The sequence below is a fragment of the Perna viridis genome, chromosome 9 (assembly GCF_037379345.1).
Source record: "Perna viridis isolate PV_CMFRI_1.1 ecotype Kerala chromosome 9, ASM3737934v1, whole genome shotgun sequence".
Taxonomy (NCBI): domain Eukaryota; kingdom Metazoa; phylum Mollusca; class Bivalvia; order Mytilida; family Mytilidae; genus Perna; species Perna viridis.
The window spans coordinates 667739-688430 of NC_142453.1; the positions used below are offsets into that span (position 1 = coordinate 667739).

At 30.9% G+C, this 20692-nt stretch overlaps 1 protein-coding gene across 7 annotated transcripts in view; it reads left to right on the forward strand.

Moving 5' to 3' along the window:
* Positions 1-338: 338 nt before the first annotated feature.
* The window catches only part of LOC148606014 (unconventional myosin-Ic-like), a 38379-nt gene continuing 18025 nt past the window's right edge, over positions 339-20692 (forward strand). The window contains exons 1-8 of one of the 7 annotated variants that reach the window (XM_088546981.1): positions 339-461; positions 13172-13323; positions 17109-17224; positions 18036-18234; positions 18923-19003; positions 19518-19697; positions 20177-20275; positions 20438-20551. In XM_088546981.1, coding sequence (XP_088403107.1) covers positions 13198-13323; positions 17109-17224; positions 18036-18234; positions 18923-19003; positions 19518-19697; positions 20177-20275; positions 20438-20551 — 915 coding nt within the window. In that variant the 5' untranslated portion in view covers positions 339-461; positions 13172-13197. Of the gene's footprint in view, positions 462-4135; positions 4290-4782; positions 4805-6896; positions 6994-8015; positions 8138-12252; positions 12469-13171; positions 13324-17108; positions 17225-18035; positions 18235-18922; positions 19004-19517; positions 19698-20176; positions 20276-20437; positions 20552-20692 lie in introns of those variants that run through there. The other 6 variants (XM_088546982.1, XM_088546985.1, XM_088546983.1 and 3 more) reach the window with 6 other exon arrangements.

The following is a 20692-nucleotide window of genomic DNA, read 5'->3' on the forward strand; positions in this document are numbered from 1 at the left end:
TACACATTAAATAAAAAAAGAGGAAAAAATAATAGTTGTTATTTTGTTATTTATCGTTATTAAAAATACCAAGTCAAAAATATAGAGCAGTCAGTCCAAATAAGACGAAATGTTGAAACTGAACGTCACAGCACCATTAGGCCTGGATTTTCATTGTACTACTTTGAAAATTTCTTAGAATATTTCCAATATACTGGGAACACCACTATTGTTAAGTCCTATTTGTTTTTCTATGGTATTGAAATTTACTTTTCTAAACTTGTTACTGTTACAAGAAACTAATATCCAGATGTTATACCATAGTCTCTACCGTATTCGACTTGATTTCCCGCCAAGATGTCAAAATCACGTGGTCATTTCTTTATTTACAAATCAACTGGCGGGATGAAGATCGGACCCTCACTCACATAATTAAGAAGAAACAATTTACTTGGTATAACTGGTAAAATAACAGATTTTAGGTAACAAATCAGTAAATCCTCCTGGGTCTGCTGAAAACCAAAATTCTTATTCACGAAAAGAGAACTATAAAAATGAAAATTATTGTCGAAGCTAATTATATTTTGATTTCGATTTTCGTTCAGTAATCAACGGTCAAATGAAAATAATTCATAGATTTTATGTTGTCGGTTCTTGTGTTTGTATGAACAGAACACTGGTACAACTTTGACAAACTTTGCATCCCCTTTTTCTGATTTTTTTTCAGACAATATTTTATGCTTGGTAATCATAAATCTTCAACTGTTATCACTTGGGTAGTATTTTTCATTGATTTTTTTAAAAAGTTTACTATCAAGCAGTTTGTGTAGTAAGCTATATTTAAGGGGATAAAATGACAACTCAAGACTGACTGGCTTGGCATCAAAATAATGTTTTTGTGTTGGGTTGGCATGCCTTGCCTACTTGTAGGCTATTGCTTCTTTGAGCTAGCACACTAAAGATCTGCCATAGTGTATTGGACTAGTACAATAAGGGTCTGTTCAGTCATTCAAGTGTTCTCATCCTGAAATACATAGAATATCTTCCATAGCCAGGATGTCAGTATATCTTACTTGAAGAGATACACTACAATCAACAAAAAATTCAATTTCTCCACTCTTCACAGTGGAGTCACTCATGTCCTTCATTGTGACTCCACCAAAGTGAAAACTAGGATAAAATTGCTCCATTTCCTTCTTTGCAATATTTTTTTTCTGTTCATAACTGAGAAACATTATTTAACTACTAGAACCATTCAATGTACTTTGGTGTAAAGACAGGAGTCCTTTAACTACAAAGAATTTTTGAAATGGTGACTCCACTGTGGAGACACTGTAACTCCACTCATATCATCTCCACTGTGGAGACTGGAGAAATAAGTACAATGTACATGTAAGACAAAAACAATTCATTAAAAAAAAACTGGTATGACATAGACTGTCCTCAAAGGATACCATTTACATGTTGTTATTGTAACATCAAATTAACAGTTTGCTGGCTTTAAGTTTACCACTTATCCTCTTTTTTGAAGGTAGCACTTATTTTCTTACTGTTTGGTGTAAACCCATATTGTTTCACAGTAAAATTCTCACTTTTGAAATCTATTAAAGTATTTCCCAGTTACTTAATTCAAGTTCTTAAAATCTAAGGTACATGTAATATGGTGTAATTAATGTATTTTAGTTGCAGTGTTGTTATTTTAGATACTGACAAAGATCTATACCGGAACATGCTTTACAGTTATAAGCAGATACAAAGTGTACATTAAGTTTTACCCCACCATAAGTGACTGCAGAGTTAGAAATAGTAGCCTGGCCGCCAGCCCGAGACTGGGTATTTTTTGGCAGGGCTGGCTAATTTTACCAAAAATTTATACAGCCATATAGTAAATATATTGAAAAATTGTATTCAGGACTGGCTAGAATTTAAGTGAGTTTCCTACCCTGGTGACTGCCTCTTTCATTTAAGGGGAAATTTATGGTCTTCAGTACGTTTTTTTGTAGCTGATACCAGGGCAGGTGGGAGTAATTTTAAGTGCTTGACTAGAGAGATTCTCTTTAGAACATTGTATTTCTAGTCCTCTACAATAAGTATTTAACAAATACATGCAGTACACTTGTATTTCTGCTATTTTAATGCATGGTTTGTTACCATGCAGCTGGTGTGCTAAATTTGGTTGTCTTTTCTAATAGCAAGCTTATACATATTGAACTTCATTCTTTAAAATCAGAAATAATGTAGGGTAGTTTTAGACATGTGTTAAATCCCCCTTAAAAATTGAAAAATGACCTCTGAAATTAATCTACCTGTAATGTTTAGATGGCTCAGTAAATTAAGAATGACCCATTAATTCTTGTAGCTTACAATGCAGTTCTTTCATGTTTTATTAGCTCACCTTGCCACAGGCCATGTGAGCTATTGCTATCACTTGGCAGTTGTCGTCGTTAACAATAATACAAAACTCCTCTCCTCTGAAACTACCGGACTGATTAGAACGGAACTTGGTATAAATGTTCCTTGGGGTATTCTGCATAGAACTGATTTGGGGATTTTTGATTTGTCGAAAAACATGGCCACCGTTACTAAAAAAAGAACATAGGGGTCAGACAGCAGATTTTTGCAGATATCTCCAAAACCATTAGGTTTAGCTAAATTCTGAACAGGTAAAGTGTTCGGCTTGATGAGATCTATCTCTGGTCAAATTTTGGGTTTAATCTGTGAACCCATGTTGGAGCTGTTGCCCCTATTCAACGATTTTTGCTATTTTTAGCTCACCTGGCGTCCATCGTTGTCGTTAACAATTTTTCAACTCTTCTTCGCTGAAACTACTTGACCAATTGGAACCAAACTTGGTATGAATGTTCCTTGGGGTATTCTGCATAGAACTGATGTGGGGATTTTTGATCTGTCGAAAAACTTGGCCGCCGTTACTAAAAATAGAACATAGTGGTTAGACAGTAGATTTATTAATATATCTACAAAATCATTAAATTCTGACATAGGTAAAAGTGTTTAGCATGATGAGATCTATCTCTGGTCAAATTTTGGTTTTAATCTGTGAAGCCATGTTGGAGTTATTGCCTTTTTTCATAATTTTTTGCTATTTTTAATGTTATTTCTTTCGAAAATCTCCTCTGACACTACTTGACCAATTGAAACTAAATTTGGTATGAATGTTTCTTGGGATATCCTGCATAGAACTGATATGGGGATTTTTGATCCATCAAAAACATGGCCCCCATTACTAAAAATAGAACATAGGGGTCAGACAGTAGTTTTTCGCATACATCTCAAAACCGTTAGGTCTAGCCAAACTCTTTCAATTGCTGAAATGGTCCTTATTATTAGGACTACAAAAGCCTTCAGGGATAAAAGTTGTCAGATGACTCCTTGTAGGAGTTATTGCCCTTGACAGGGGAAAAATGACCTTTTTTAACAGTTTTAAGTTAATATCTTGAAAACTGTAATAGATTAAAAAAACTTTCAATTGTTGAAATGATCCTTATGATAAGCCCTACCAAAGACTTCTTGAGTCAGATTGTTGGACAACTTCTTGATAGATTTATTGCTTTTGAAAGGCAAAATTAACCAGATGGACGATTCAGCCTCCTAGGAGCCTCTTGTTTGGACAATATTGTTGATGAAACTGCAGGGCTATTGAACCAAGAACAAAAAATGGTGCTGAAAATTTAAGTCCTGTAATTTTATGATTAGTCCAGAGAGTATATACATGTGGTCATCTGATATTTTGCATTGCTTTCTGTTTTGCACAATAAGGGCACGTTCGTATAATTCTGGGGATGCATTGACAATTTAAAATTTTCTAAATTGAATTAAATGCCGTGCAAAGCAAGGCAAAAAATATTATGGGGTGAAACTTGTGGAATTTTTTTCTTACCGATTTAGGAGGGGTGTACATCCGGTACATCAGTCCTTTGATCCGCGCCTGCTTTGTATACGGTTGAGGTGTGGTCTATAGGAGGGAAATTTTAGTTCAATTCCTGTTAAACACAAGTTTAAAGGTCATTAAGCTTAACCTAACCTTTTGACAAAAAAAAAAGAAATTCTTTAGAAGGTGAAAGTTAATTCAAGATAAACAAATGTCTTTATGAAATCCTGATAAAATGACATAAAATCTTCGGTAGACGAAAACTTGAGTAGATAATGGCAGAGGAAGGATGTGTTTATTGGTTTATGCTGACTATAAAGGAATTCATTGCAGTCTCACCCAAGATTTTTACCTGGACAGGTAGATCTTTAATGTTTACCTGTAAATCAGAGAGGTAATCAGATTGATACAGTGGTGACAGGTAGGGATAAATTTCTTGTAATTTCCTAATTTTTTGGTAGTGAAACATTAAAAAAAAACATTTTTTAAGCTTTACATGCAAATATTATAACTGTTTTTTTTGTTTAGATCTTATTTGAGTGTGATTGATATTAATATTAATTACAATTGGAATGACTACATGTTTATTTTTTCAGGTATACTATAATGTAATAATCGTATAGTACCTTTTTTCAGGAAGATTATGCCATTCAATAGTCAAGTTCAAAATTTTCTTTTGTGTTTTGCAGGTTTTTTCAAGTTTTCTTATTCTATAGTAACATTCACATATACATTTTTTCTAATCAAAATTAAATAATTTTGTTACATGTACAAATATATCTTTTAGCCAAAATTAGCAGCCTTTAATTTTCCTCATTGATAAAATTATGATAAACGGCTTTTTTCAGATATCATTATCGTAGTATAGCATGTTTTCAATTTTGATTCAGGCACCATGTGTTATCACAAAGACACACCCTTTTCATTTTTATAAGGGTGAGTAATGATTTCAGATAATGTTATGATCATCTGTTCAATCATTATCATAAAGCTTACCATTTTGTATATATATATTGATTTTATATAGAGTTTATATAGAAATAAGAGATATCATAAGGAAAAAACATCTTTCAGGTTATTGATTTGTATTATACAGTGTTTTAGTTGTAATGATATATTGAAATGTTTCCATTTCCTTGTCATTTCAATGAAAAAGGGAGATAACCATAAAAAAAATTGGTGTAACATTAATCTATTGTTGTAATCAGTTCTTATGTTAAACAATTTAAAACTTACACAATGTAAATTACACAGACAAGTATTGTTATTATGAAATTCAAATACATTTAAGATTTTCACATAAAATTCACTTCACATGAGTTTTAGTGAAAGCTCTATTCATATTGATTTCTTTTAAAATCAGTTTCAAAATTATTTGCTCAATTCATGTGAAAATCACATAAAATTCATAGGAAAATAGTGTTAAGATATTTTTCCTCTGTACATATATATACCTTGACTGATCATCAATGGTACATAACCCTAAGACGGGTAGCCACATAATATTAATATTTCTTCAGGTTTCTTACAGTTGGACATAACCTACCATTCAAAATTTTAGAAAAAATTAAGAACTATCTGTATAATAATCTGTATGGATAAAAAAAATTGTGAGTTACCACTCACAGAGAGATGTACAACTATGTCGGTGGTCTCTCTCTGTACTGTAGATTTATTTTATACAATGTAAATCCTTGCCATATGTATTTCCATTGGATTGCTGTAAGTTTCATGATTTACATTTGTTGTCATTCAGTTTAAAGTTAGCAGTAGATATCTATTAAACCCAAATTTGACTGATACATGTACTTCTATTAGTCTGTGATTTACATTGTAATGTATTTTTGGCTTAAACATTTAGTTTAGTTTTCAAAATTTCAAAGTTTTATTTTGCTTCATATACATGTTTCTGTGGTATTGACACCACATACTTTGGTGTAGAGAGATAATTGGAAGATTGTTTCACAATAACAATCCTGTGATTTTTCTAGCCCATTTGCCTTTATTCATTCATCTCAAAATTATCTGTCTTCAGAAGAGCCAATGATTGAAACAAAAGATACTATTTAGTACTATTTCCAACTACAAGTAAAATTATTTAGTTATATTTAATCAAGGATTTTTATTGTAGTTTTCTGCAGGCCTTGATTAAGTAGCTATTAAAGATGAACTTGACTAAATATCAACTAACATACATTTGTACTACCGGTAATTATTTAGATTTTTTATAAAAAATATCAGTAGCAGGATGAAAGCTATTACATGATATAGTATCAATGTACGTTGAACTGTACAGATGGCCAATTGTTATATAATTGACTTGTATCAGTTTGACCATCAGATGTACTACAAACTAAAGATATACTGTTTATCTTGAATATCTTAGAATTACTGTGGCTCTGTCTGTTTCTATTGATTTATTTGTACCTTGTAACAAGGAAAGCAAAACTTCACTGATTTTAATAAAACTTACTATAAATGTTATGCAGTCAAATTTTTTTTCAAACAATGGAGATAATCAAACATTTGTACATGTACTACACATTTTATTTATAAATAAGATGATTGTTTAATATGCCCATAGAACTTCATTTAGCAATCATTGCTAAAATAAAAAAAAAATACGTTAATTATCCTCAATGATATAAAGAAATTCATCAGAAAAGTTGAATATTGGTAAATAAATTGCATAGTTATATATTGTATTACATGTAAATGTACTTTACCATTTTTTTGGTACTGTACTGTACTAACAATTGAACATCCAATCTAATTTGCCTACAACTTGATTAGAAAAAATATCCTAGTCTACATGGATACATACCAACCATGATTTTTTAGAATTAAGGGATCTGTTTTATTTAAGATAACCTATACTTAAACAGCATTTATATAATTTTATAGTAATGTGACTCTCGGTGTGTTATGTGTCATTCAACTCTTCTACTAAGGTGACAAAAATCACTTGTATCAGCTTCCACACCTGGGCAGGTAGTAATCATATATTGATTACATTACAGGTGTTGTCTGTACCTTTGGTCAATCAGTATATATGATAGATACTTGTGTTTTACCTGTGAAATTAACAAATAGTCTGTATATTTTACACTGATATACTAAATAAGGTAGGGAATGTATGTTTTTCATACTTGTTTTATTTTTAATATATGAAACTTGTTGAAATATGTTTGCAACTGAAATTAATTGGTTGTTATTTTTTTTTTGAGGGAGGGGGGATTGGGTGTTCTTTATCAAATGATGCTATAAGTCATTAACTAGCTGACACATGAGATTAAGAGAATATTTTTTATGAGCTAATACATGTATTATGTCTTTAAGACAATTTGGATAATGTAAATGCTCATGAAAGGCTCTAGGTAATTTGTTCATATTACCCGATGTCACTAAAAAATGGACCTGCGGGTTTGAATCATGTAGAATTATCCTTGAAATTGTGAATGTTTTATAAAACAAAACAATTAACAATTAGACAAAAACTGATCCGCTGATACATGTACATGTAGGTAAACAGAGATCTCAAAGACATGATGGGGGTGTTGTGGAACACTCCCTCTGATTGAAAATTTGGTTAATTTTGTGTAAAATTTTCCAGTAATGGGGAAATCATAGCATGGTCCAAATTTCTGGATCTTCCTGTATTTAGACAATGGATGACCTAAACAGCAAGGTCTGTTTGATTAGTCAATCATTTCTCGTCCAGAAGTACATGAAATATTTGTCAAAGAATGTAAAACAATAATCAATCAACAGCAATATTCAGATCAAAGATATATATATTACCTTCCCAACCACTGAGTTTTATTTGATAGACAAATGATGACAATAATGTTGTATTTTATAGTTTTATTGAATTTGAACTATTTCATTCCTTAACGATTTTAATGCTGTATAAAAGTACAATATAGATGCAGGTAGTTCGTCTGGCATGTACTTTTGAAGTGTTTATCAATCATTACATCTTGTCATGGTTAGGTGTAAAGATTTTAGCTACAGCTCGTAAGTGGCACTTGTGATAAGATATATAATGTGACGGATCTGTTAGGTTGTGAACTTTTAGATTCTGACCATAAATATACATATATAATCCTTCCTGTAAAAAATGTGTACCGGTAATGATTTATTTTAAAAACCTAAATGAAGTCATGCTTTTTGATATATAGCTCTGCATAATATTTTTACATACATGTTAATACAAATTCAAGATTTTTAGTTGTTGTATACCGCAGGCCCTTCATACATGTACATTGGGTGAGTGTATGTTTTCTTCATTAATTTAGTAAGGGTCTTTGATAAAGAAAAATACATGTCATTTAAAAAAAATGAAAATTAATATTTTCGTTGAACAAATATTGTATCCTGATACAGGCCTGCTATTAAATACATTTGTACATTTACATTGTATGCTGAACATTATTGTTGTATTGAGTTCATTGCCTAATATAAAGTCAATTAGTCAGAATCTTTAAAATCTTGATAAGATTTAAACATTACAATGTATGTATGAGTACTCTATCTTATACTTCATGATATGTACATGTATTATAAACTATTGTATGACACATCAACCCCTACAAAAAACCTAAAAAAACAACTAAACAAAAAAGAAATTACATGTATAATTCCCCCAAAAACAATTAAATTGTGGCAAAGGGCTTTAATATAAGTTTAATGAAATACTTTGATACTGGTACATGCAATATTTAATATAAATATTATTTTCTACCTCGGGATGAGATAGTAAAAAAAATCAAAAGCCCACAATATAGTGATAATCACAATGGTTGAAGGTCCAAAATCCAGGGGAAAAAATTATAGATCCTACATGTACATGTAAATTAGAAATTGGAACTCGTGATGACAATACATGTAGTAATTTATACCCCTGCTCAACAAGTTTGGATGTGATCCTAATAATCATTTGTAATTATATTAACACTTGTGGCTTTCAGATGGTAATAAAAGAAATCTGTCAATCACCTGGTCAGTACATTATAGGTCAGGGTCATTTATGATGCTTATTACAATTTAAGTTTCAATGAGGACTTACATTATGGTCCTTTTCTCTTATAAAAATTAGAATATGAGGGTATTTAGAATCTCTAGATTGAATTGTTTTTGTTTCTTACTGATGATTTGACAGATGTACTAGGAAGTAAATTGATTGATTACCAGGTCACATGGGCTGATAACCTTTTCTTTTTACCATGTAACCTTATTTATACATTACTGTATAATCTTGTCTAAAAGTCATGCAGGGGGTTTATCACTTAATTGATAGGAAGAAAGTGGAATACATTTTTTTTTTGTATTTAATTGTCCTGATATAGTTGATAGCTCTTTAAATAATCCCTGCAATATTTGCTTCCCTGGAAATGCTGTTAATAGAGAAATACCCTTTACTGATCTTACCTTACACATCATTCAAACATAATCAAAATATTTAAGTTTAATTATATCTTTTAGGTGAAATATATGTGTATGTCAATAGATATGTATTTTACATCAAGAAATCATAAAGGTATCTCTGTATTATGAGACAGATTTGACTGGTACTACAGGGAGTACCTGGTACACTATATTTGCTGTTTCTTTGGGGGGTACCTTTTTGTAAATAAATCTGAGCATTCACTGACAATTTCATTTTTAATAGAGTATTAGTAATTACTGGTAGGCATTCTTAAATGGTTTCCAGCCAAAATATTTATGTACGAAAGGTTTACCTGTTTCATTTACTTACTGTCTACTTTTACCTGATTCTTAAATTTAGCTATACTTAATGTTTACATTTTTATTATGATAAGAAATAGGATCATGAGATTTAAGGAACCTCATGCTCATTACATGTAAATATAAATAAGACCATAATGACAGGTGGATTGACAGATAAGTGCTTTTTTGCAATGTTTACAGGAGAGGGAGTTGCCATCATTAATTCTTCAAGTAATACTTGATAACTTTAACAAGATACATTTCCATGGCTTGCATGATATTGGAAAAGGGCTTGGAAGTTTAAAGGTTATGAATGGAACAGACTGACCCTACCTTGTTAACTGATTTCTCATTTTTTTCTTGATATATTTATTATGCAACTTCAATTATAGTGATGGTAGAATTATCCATTATAAAATACATTTAAATGTATCACCAGCTTTACATGGGTCATTCATTTGAGAAAACAAATAGATGAGATGTAAGGATGGATAACATGTAGGAATGGAGGATTTTTACATATCCATTTGTTTTACATGTAAAACATACAATATCACCATGCTCTAAGGCAATGCTGTGGTAATTTTTTGACCAGATCTGTAAAGCAATGATGTGTTAGATTTCTGACTTCAGTTTTGTAAGGCAATGATGTGTTAGATTTCTGACTGCAGTTCTGTAAGGCAATGTGTTAGATTTCTGACTACAGTTCTGTAAGGCAATGATGTAATAGATTTCTGATTTCAGTTCTGTAAGGCAATGATGTGTTAGATTTCTGACTTCAGTTCTGTAAACCAATGACATGGTAATTTTCTGATTTCAGTTCTGTAAGGCAATGATGTGTAAGATTTCTGACTTCAGTTCTGTAAAGCAATGACATGATAATTTTTCTGATTTAAGTTATGGAAGGCAATGACATGGTAATTTTTCTGATTTCATTTATGGAAGGCAAAGAAATGATAATTTTTTTATTTCAGTTATGGAAGGCAATGACATGGTAATTTTCTGGTTTCAGTTGTGTAAGGAAATAACATGGTATTTTTTCTGATTTCAGTTATGGTAGGCAATGACATGGTAATTTTTCTGATTTCATTTGTGGAAGACAAAGAAATGATAATTTTCTTATTTCAGTTCTGTTATGTAATGAAATGGTAATTTTCTAGTTTCAGTAATGTAAGGTAATGACATAGTAATTTTCTGGTTTCAGTTATGTAAGGCAAAGAAATGATAATTTTTTTATTTCAGTTATGGAAGGCAATGACATGGTAATTTTCTGGTTTCAGTTGTGTAAGGAAATAACATGGCAATTTTTCTGATTTCATTTGTGGAAGACAAAGAAATGATAATTTTCTTATTTCAGTTCTGTTATGTAATGAAATGGTAATTTTCTGGTTTCAGTAATGTAAGGTAATGACATAGTAATTTTCTGGTTTCAGTTATGTAAGGCAATGACATGGTAATTTTCTGCTGTCAGTTATGTAAGGCAATGGCATGGTGAATTTCTGGTTTCATCAAAGTAACTGTCTGATTTTATGTGAGGCAGTGGTGTGGTTACTTTTGTTTGTGTCCATAATTTTTGCTGTTATCTTATGCAAACAAAAGTATGAAATATTTAACAAAGTTTTCAGTCTCTTATCTTCGTTTAGGTTGATTCACATGTTTTATTACCCAGCTTATACTAACAAACAAAAAAAACATTGCCATTTTCTAGTGATGAACAGGGTACATGATGTACAGTAAATTATGTTCTTGTCTTTATTAAGGGGAACAGAAAAAAAGGGAAATATAATGTCTTTTACCTGTAATGAATTTCATAAAAGAAAAACTGTCTTGAGAAATTAACATAAATGGCCTAATAATGTCATTTATTTAAAAGATGAAAATAACATCACCAATCCAATACAGTAGCTACAACCACCTGAGGTATTTTACATGAGATATTTGTACCTCTGACATGTATATCCATGTAGCATATAGTTATGATATATGTTCGCTAAGTACTTTTACAAAATATTTTTCCGTAAAGGAAACAAAAACACATTCAATTTACCCAATTTTTGTTTAACAGTTGTATCTTATGACATATAGGAACAACTGTATACATTGTATGTTTATAAATATGTATGTGTCTATTATTTGGTACTTGTAATGCATTTTTTACATAGTATGTGTAGTTACTAATAAAATTAAAATAACTAAAATACCAATATCTGTTATCCATTTAACACAGCCTGGGAAGTGAACACAAAATAGTTTTTTTTGGCCTAAGTTAAGTGTCAATTTGATACTCTTTAAAGTTCTAAAATGAAATAAAGTGAACACAAAATACCAGTTTTTAGATTTTTGTCTAAGTTAAGTAAGATACCAAACATTTTATAAAGGTACTCTTGTTCTAAAATAAAAGCTTACATATAAATGAAATGAACACAGCATACTTTCTGTAGCCTAAGTTAAGGGCATTACCATACATTTTAAGAAGGTATTTATGTTTTAATACATCTAACTCTGAATTGAACACAAAATATTTTCACTTGGCCTAGGTAAAGTGCTTAACCATGATTTTAAATAGATACTCTTGTTCTAAAATAAAATGAATGTACAAAGCATGTATATATCTATTCTTCCATTCTACGGTCTGTGATGTAAACACTACACTGTCTAATTGATTTCATGCATAAAAACAGCTGTCTTTTTATATACATTTTTATGACATGAAAATATTTGTGGTTATTAATATCCTTATGTAATATGAATCACAAAATGGGCATGGTGCATAGTTGAGGATGTAATGAGCATTTTATAGCTTACAGGTCATTAAATTTATTCAGTGAAAACTTTAAGGTGTATTGTATACATTTGTATGTATTAAACAGGTAAGGTCTTTTACTGTTTTCTTGTATGCTCAAAGGCATCTTATGAAAAAAAATATCTGTCTGTCTGTATTTTTTCACTTGATAACCTATTTCTGATTCACATACAAGTAAGTTAACATTTTAATTATTGTTTTATAATTTTAGTATTCTTTTGTGTGTTTACATTTTTTACATGTATGGTTTTGCTCTTCTTTTAATTTAAGAGACATTTATTTAAACATGTTGAGTATGTCTGTTTGTACAGTACAACAACTGTATTAATCAGTCTTCAGGTAGTTTCAACATTTAATAGTTATCCTCATAGCTGTATTGTTCATTTAGTATCTGTTTCTATGGTTTTTGTGGTAATTTAGGTTCTGGTTGCAAATTTGAATATCTAACAAACAGTTAAATTCTTGACAACTTAAAATCTACACAAATCCCATGGAAGCAAAACTTTACAGAGAAGCAACATTTTGACATACCACAAAAAATCAGATTGATGAATATGAAAATATTCTTGATATCTGGTAATGGTATAGAAAGGAGTAGGCCAGTTTGCTACAAGGAACTTATGTCCATTTTTTAATGTGTATACATAATAGATTTCATTGATTTTACCAAGATGCAGTGTTTTGCATAGATATAACTAGAGACAATCTATTACAATATTTTATTGTCATGAACCTGAACAGATTTTATTTATTTCTTATATTCATTTCAGATGAAGGTATTATGAAGATCTAAGCCATGGAGAACGAACTAACCAAGAGGGATCACATTGGAGTACAGGATTTTGTCCTTCTTGAAGATTATACCAACCCTGTGGCCTTTGTGGATAACCTAAAGAAACGATTTAATGAAAATCTTATCTATGTAAGTGAAATGACACATTGGAAATTGTTTCATGGTTTGGTCTCTATTTCCAGGTGAAAATTCACTGTCTATAGTAACATACATTGTAGTACAGCTTGTGTCCACCCTTCCATAACATGATTCCGTATCTTATAATGTATTTTAACAAAACTTTTAACAAACTTACAGTACTTCTTACAGCAAATACATTGATAATGTTCAGAAAATAGAATTGGTCATTTTTTGATTAAAGGACTATCACCTGCCTTAGTTGGTTAACTGGTCCAGTTTAATTGGGCAGTGGAGAAGGAGATTTAAAATTTGTATCAGACATAAATTCAAATACTATGGACTTAATCAACAGGTGAATCTGATAAGAAGTTAAAATTTCCTTCTTCATCTTCCAGTTACAATATAATTACCTGAGGAATTGTCATTTCAAAACTATTCACAGAATGCACTGCAAAAAAATTTGGTAGCTGTCTAAACTAAGCACCTGTCTAAACCAAACACCTGTCTAAAAGAAGCACCCATCTATACCAAACACCTATCTAAACTAAGCACCTGTACAAACCAATCACCTGTCTAAACTGAACATATTATAAGGTGGGTTACTCTGTAATTGGTTTTGAAGCTAAAGCTTGAAGTAATGTAATGCTAAATGTCAATGTGTGAGACCTTCAACGTACTTCAATTTTCATAAATTTTAATAAGTGTTTTATTTTTAGTAAAGCATGATAGAAAGGGAAAATGGTGCCTCCTGTTTTAAATTTGTATATAAATAAATTGAAATTTTAGTAATTTTTGTCACAGCAATGATATTGGAAATTCAGTTCTCTTAAATTATAAGTGAAAGTACACATCAGTAGCTTGATTATGCCCTGAAAATAGAAACCCCTTTGGACACTCTTTGGCTGTCTTTTTTGGATAGAAAAATAAAAAAAACAATTTAAAAATTAGAGAAGAATTTTTTTATGAAATCCCTATTGTCCTCTGTTTATATTCTGATGTATAAATTGACCTACTTGTTTGTCGTTCAGTGGAAGAAAATGTTCATACAAGTAATCTAGATCTTGAAAACAATTCATTAATTTCATGGAAAATGTAGAATTAAAAATCACAAACTAATTAAAATGATCAGAAATTTACAAAACATGTTGTATGATGGTTCAGTCAAAGGTTTTTTACTGTTGTTGATTTTTATTTGCCTGAAGATAAATGTTCTTAATCAGTTCTGGGTTTACCAGTTCAAAAGTTCATGGTTGATAGGTACATGTAAATTTTTTGTAAAAAAAGTGCTAAATAATTCTAGACTAAAAATTGTTGAAATATTCCAAGAAATGGTTTAACAATTTGGCTATCAGAAAAGATACATGTAACATTGAAAACTTTGTTTTAATGTTTTGGTAATATGGATTATATTAATATATATTACCACTAAAAAAACCAATAATTCAATAACAACATTTTTTGACAAAAGGCCCTTGCCAGGAAGTCAGGTATTTTGTAAGCTACTTGTACTTCAAGTATAAAGTACATGTACATGCATAAGTAACAAGAACTTTGAAGGATATAGATGTTGGCTCCTTATAAAGTACTTGAATTAGTTATTGATCATATGTAGGTCAAGGACAAGCTACTAATGATTCACTTCCTGTAAGTTTAACTCAAGGTTAATGCAGGTTTTCTTATAAAAGGTGAATTATGAATCATGTGTGCACTAACTCCTGTATGGAAGGAAAATTTGTCTGCATTGGGCAAGTGACCCCCCTTAAAATTGAAAATAAGTAAAAGCATGTAATGTGTCACAGGATCATAAGGCTAAGTAGAATTATATATTTGTTTCTTATTTTTGGACCAACTCATGCCTTGACCAACTCATGCCTTGACCAACTCCTGCCTTGACCAACTCATGCCTTGACCAACTCCTGCCTTGAACCCCTGACTGATCTATTTCCATTTTAACAAACAATAAAAAGTACCACCAAACAACGTGACAATTTACAGATGGAGGTTAATTTTTGGTTCCACATAGTCTGGGTAGTTAATAAGATGTTTTTTTTTTAAGTTGTTATGAAATTTGGGACAAAATAGTAAATAAAATAAAATAAAATAAAATAAAATCCTGACCTGAATTGTTCGTATGATGTCAAATCGGGGTTAAAACAGATAAGAGGGAAACTATGACCTTGTGAAGAAGTCTGTTTTTATTGAGGTGAGGGTCACATTGTTCTGGTCAACAAGTTCAAGATGTTGACCATAAAACCTTTGAAGTGAAGAGTTTAATCTTGTGACAACATGACTATAGCTAGGTAAATACATCAATGACTCCTTTTGAACAAACAGCCATTAGATCATCCTTCAAATCCTCATTAAAACCTTGTTAATAAAATCCTAATCATTAATGATTATTGATTTCTATAGTAGCCAGGGATAACATAAATTTCCTTGATCTTAGTGATGATTAGAAATAAAACCTTCAGAAGAACATTTAACCTTTGTCTATAGAAAATTACACAGCACATAATTTTGATGCCATGTAATTATAAACTAGATTATGGATTTGCTTTTCTAAAGTTTTTTTTTAACCATTTTCTATCATGAAGCCTTCTTTTTGATTATTTGTAGTAAGTTAATCTTATCATTTACATGATTTAGTAAAGTCAAGGTATTGCTATTTTGGAGTGTACCAATATTTTTTGCTTTAAGAGGTCTGTTTAACCACAAATTATTGTCTTCAACTGAATGGAAATTTACAGTGGGAAACATAGACCCACAAATGAAATAAATCAATAAGATTGAAATCCAATAATTTTATTCTTTAACAGCACAATCTGATTATCATAAGAAAGTACCAGTATTTTTTTCTCTTGAACAGTAGCTGAAGCTTGAAGTTTCACTTTGTTGGAAACTCATAAGGCAATGAACCTTAATTATGAATTAATTTAAAATTGGCTATTTATACCCCTGCTCTGAAGGAGAGGGGTTAATTTCGCTTTTTTTTGTTTCTGTCCATAGCAATTTTTGTTCATTACACATACTCAGTAACTACAGCGACTAGAAATTTAAGCCTATTCTGCCTGTATGTATGCAATATGATGGAACTCATTTTTGGGACAATATGACAACTTTCTGATTATCAAGGACTTTACTCATTTCCTTATATTGTGATTGAAAGCAGAGGTATCACAAGTAAGCCATCGCTCTCAGATTTCTTGTTTCTATTTGTAAAATGGGAAATAATACATAAAATGTGATGTACCCTTAACATAAACAATCTTCTCAATAGTTCTTTCAATTATTTTGCTTATATTTCGAAGTAAAGAAAAAACACAACTCGTCAATCCAAACCAGTGTTAAAATTGTCAGCAATCTAGTTACATACAGGTGCTACACATCTATAGCTGTCATCAGGAAGTGTAAACATTGAACACTGATGATATAAGGAAGATTTTACCCATGTAATTTTTTTTCAGTTGCTAGTTATTTGTTTTGTTGAATTTTTTTCTAAGGCCAACCTTATTTTTAAATTGTTTGTCTTCCCCCTACTTTACAATTACTAAGAACATCTGAATATAGGGTATAACAAAGTTATCAAACTGTTAAACTTTAGGCAATAGTCAAAAGGAATAGGCCAAAATGGAAGTCAGTATAACAAATAGCAAGATCTTTGTGTAGTACAGCTATTGAGTACATGAAGGGTCTATCTTTTTTTATATACGAAAATAAACAAGTTTGATATCCAAATTTCAGGATAATATTTTGAAGTGTATTTAATAGTTCTTAGAATATTATTTTTATTTTAGACTTATATTGGGCCAGTGTTGGTGTCTGTCAACCCGTATCACAAGTTAGACATCTACAATGATGAATTCATCAAAACATACAGGAATGTCAACTTCTATGAATTACCACCACACATGTAAGTCAACACACATGTAACTTAACTTCCACCATATATGTAAGTACTACCACAGCACATGTAACTCTACTACCACATATGTAACTCTTCTACCACCACATATTTAAGTCTACTACCACCACACATGTAACTTAACTTCCACCACATATGTAAGTCTACTACCATCACACATGTAACTCTTCTACCACCACATATGTAAGTCTACTACTATCACACATGTAAGTCAACTCACATGTAACTTAACTTCCACCACATGGAAGTCTACTACCACGACACATGTAACTCTACTACCACCACATCTGTAAGTCTACTACCACAACACATGTAACTACTACCACCACACATGTAAGTCAACACACATGTAACTTAACTTCCACCACATATGTAAGTCATCTATTGCTACACATGCAAGTCAACACACATGTAAGTCAACTACCATCAGATATGTTAGTCTACTACCACTACACATGCAAGTCAACACACACCATACATGGAAGTCTATTACCTCCACACATGTAAGTTGGTAACCATAAAATAAATTTCTGTGAGCTAAATTGATACATCCAACACATATTGATATATAGACTTTAACAAATCTGACTCTTATCACTTGAATTACATTTACACATTTATATTTTAGTGAGTTTGTATAAAAAAGATATCAAATATACTTAGATGTTTATGTAACCAAATTTCAACTTTAATGAATGAATTTCATATATAGAAAATGGTTGTGTGTACTGAAATGTCTACTTTAACTTCTCTATTACAATGGATTGCCCTTTACATCTTTGAATGCTCCTAAATGTAGCTATGCCATAGCCGATGCTGCCTTTAGAACAATGAGAACAGAAAACAGAGATGTCTGTGTACTAATCTCGGGAGAATCAGGGGCTGGCAAAACTGAGGCATCGAAAAAAATCTTGCATTACATAGCTGCTAGCAGTGTACACACAAAAGACTTAGAAAGGGTCAAAGATCGTCTACTACAGTCCAACCCATTGTTAGAGGTAATAATTATCATGTTTCATCTTCTTTTCAGGTTATTACAAGATAATAAATAAGATGAATAATCAAAATGTGACCTTTTTGAACAGCAAAATTACAGACTGAAAAACAAAAAATTGTTTCCCATATGAAATATGAAACTTTATTTAATGATTGCTTTTAATTGTTGGTTAGATTATGGGATTAACACACTTTGGGTCGGTTTATGTTGAATAAACCACTTAGAGGTTTATGTTGCAGTGTAAACAAACCCAAGTTAATTATATCCCTTAATCTAACCAACAATTGAAAATGGATCTTATATTTTAATTAAAAAACACTAGAAAACAAAAAGGAAAAAAAAATACATATTTGTTTTTGTAATATGAAATCAACATTCTGTCAATTGATTGCGCCATTTGTAATTTACATGTATGCTTTTAGTGTATTGGGATACCCCATTGAAGTATTTCCATAGTAAAGGGTTTGGCTAAAATATGAAGTTAGCTTATACAAAATGGACAATGTTTGCTTGATAAGCTGAGCTATTCAGAATTTCACAAAAATTGAAATATTACAGTGTAAAGGACAATTACAGAGCATTCACTTAATACAAATTTAGGTATTAAAAATTCAGTTCATTCGGTGAAAATGAACAGCGGACCTCTCATTTTTGTATAGATAGTTGTAAGCTTATCTGATGATTTTCAGGCCTTTGGAAATGCAAAAACCAACAGAAATGATAACTCTAGCAGATTTGGAAAATACATGGATATACAGTTTGATTTCAAGGTAAGTTGGTAATCAGAATTAATATAGTGTTGAAAATAGAAGGTATTACTAAACAAAACTATAATTTTGAAATTATAAAAAGACAATAACGACAAATTATTTAGGTACAATATTGGTTGAGAATTTCATCATTTGACCAAATTTTAAAATTGTTAACACATTGACGAAAGACCAAGTTAGGTAATAAATTTATAGTCCTCAAGAATTCTGAAAAAAAACTTACATCACAAAAATTGGTGTACATGAACTCAGTTATCTGCACTGTTACAAACGTGTCAATCTATATTAAAATTTGAAAAAATATAAAGAGTTAAATTTGTTATTAGATTTTAGATCCAATGACTGAATGGAACAATTAGTAGGCCTAATTTTAATGAGATTGGATGCATGTAAATTTCTTATTTCTGTATAATATCTTTTCTCTTTATTGGGTGCATGTAAATTTCTTATTTCTGTAAAACATCTTTTCTCTTTATTACTCTACACATGTCAATATTTCATATCTTTGCTACAGGGATGTCCTATTGGAGGTCACATATTGAACTATCTCCTGGAGAAATCTCGAGTTGTACATCATTCAGACGGAGAGAGGAATTTCCATATATTTTATCAGTTAGTACAGGGAGCTACACCTATGTTACTGAAGAAGTTAAAACTACAGAAAGATCCAAACCAGTATCACTACCTGAAACAGGTAAGCCTTGAGTGTCAATAAGTTCCTTGTTCACCTAATTCCAGATCTAAACAAGTATCACTACCTGAAACAGGTAAGCCTTGAGTGTCAATAACTTCCTTGTTCACCTAATTCCAGATCCAAACCAGTATCACTACCTGAAACAGGTAAGCCTTGAGTGTCAATAACTTCACCTAATTCCAGATACAAATTTCAATTTGGTTGTTTTTTTATACAAGGGAAATAACTCAAACACAACACTGACTGATGGGGTCTCTCCTGTAGAAATGTAAGAGTTTTTCGAAACAAAAATTACCTTCATCTCAATAAATACCTCAAAGATTGTGGAAAAGTACTGAAAACTCACCAATTAATATCATAAAAAATGATTATTTAAAAAGTGGTAAGATGTTTATCTTTTTCAAGTTTGAGACAGTATATGTGAGCAGTATGTTAGAATTTGCTTATATCTGTAACATTTTAATTTGTTTTTTATTCAGGGAAACAGTATAAATGTTGATTCATTGAATGACAGTAAAGATTTCACAGGGATGAAGAATGCCATGGAAGTGTGTGACTTCTCTAGACAAGATCAAGAGGTAGGATTAGTTATAACTAGTTTACTACTTGAGTTATCTCCCATTTTATTAGATTTTGGATATTTTACTGCCTTATATCAACCCATTTACAAATCAATCACCCAATCAATAAACTGAATGACCAATCCATAATCAATCAATTTGCTTTTATCTACATTTCAGGCAGTGTTCAGCATTGTAGCAGCAGTTTTACACCTGGGAAATCTCCAGTTTGAGGAGAGTAATGATGGACCTGCAGTATTAGCTGATGAAGCTCCTGTGGAAATCTTGTCTCAGGTAAAACATAATGATACAAACAATATCTGGTCTTTGTTATTAAGTTCAATACATATGATTTTTTTCATAAATTTTTTGAAATTTTATAAGTTATTGAACTTAATTAAACATATTGAATTTGTTAAAAGGTAAAATCATTCT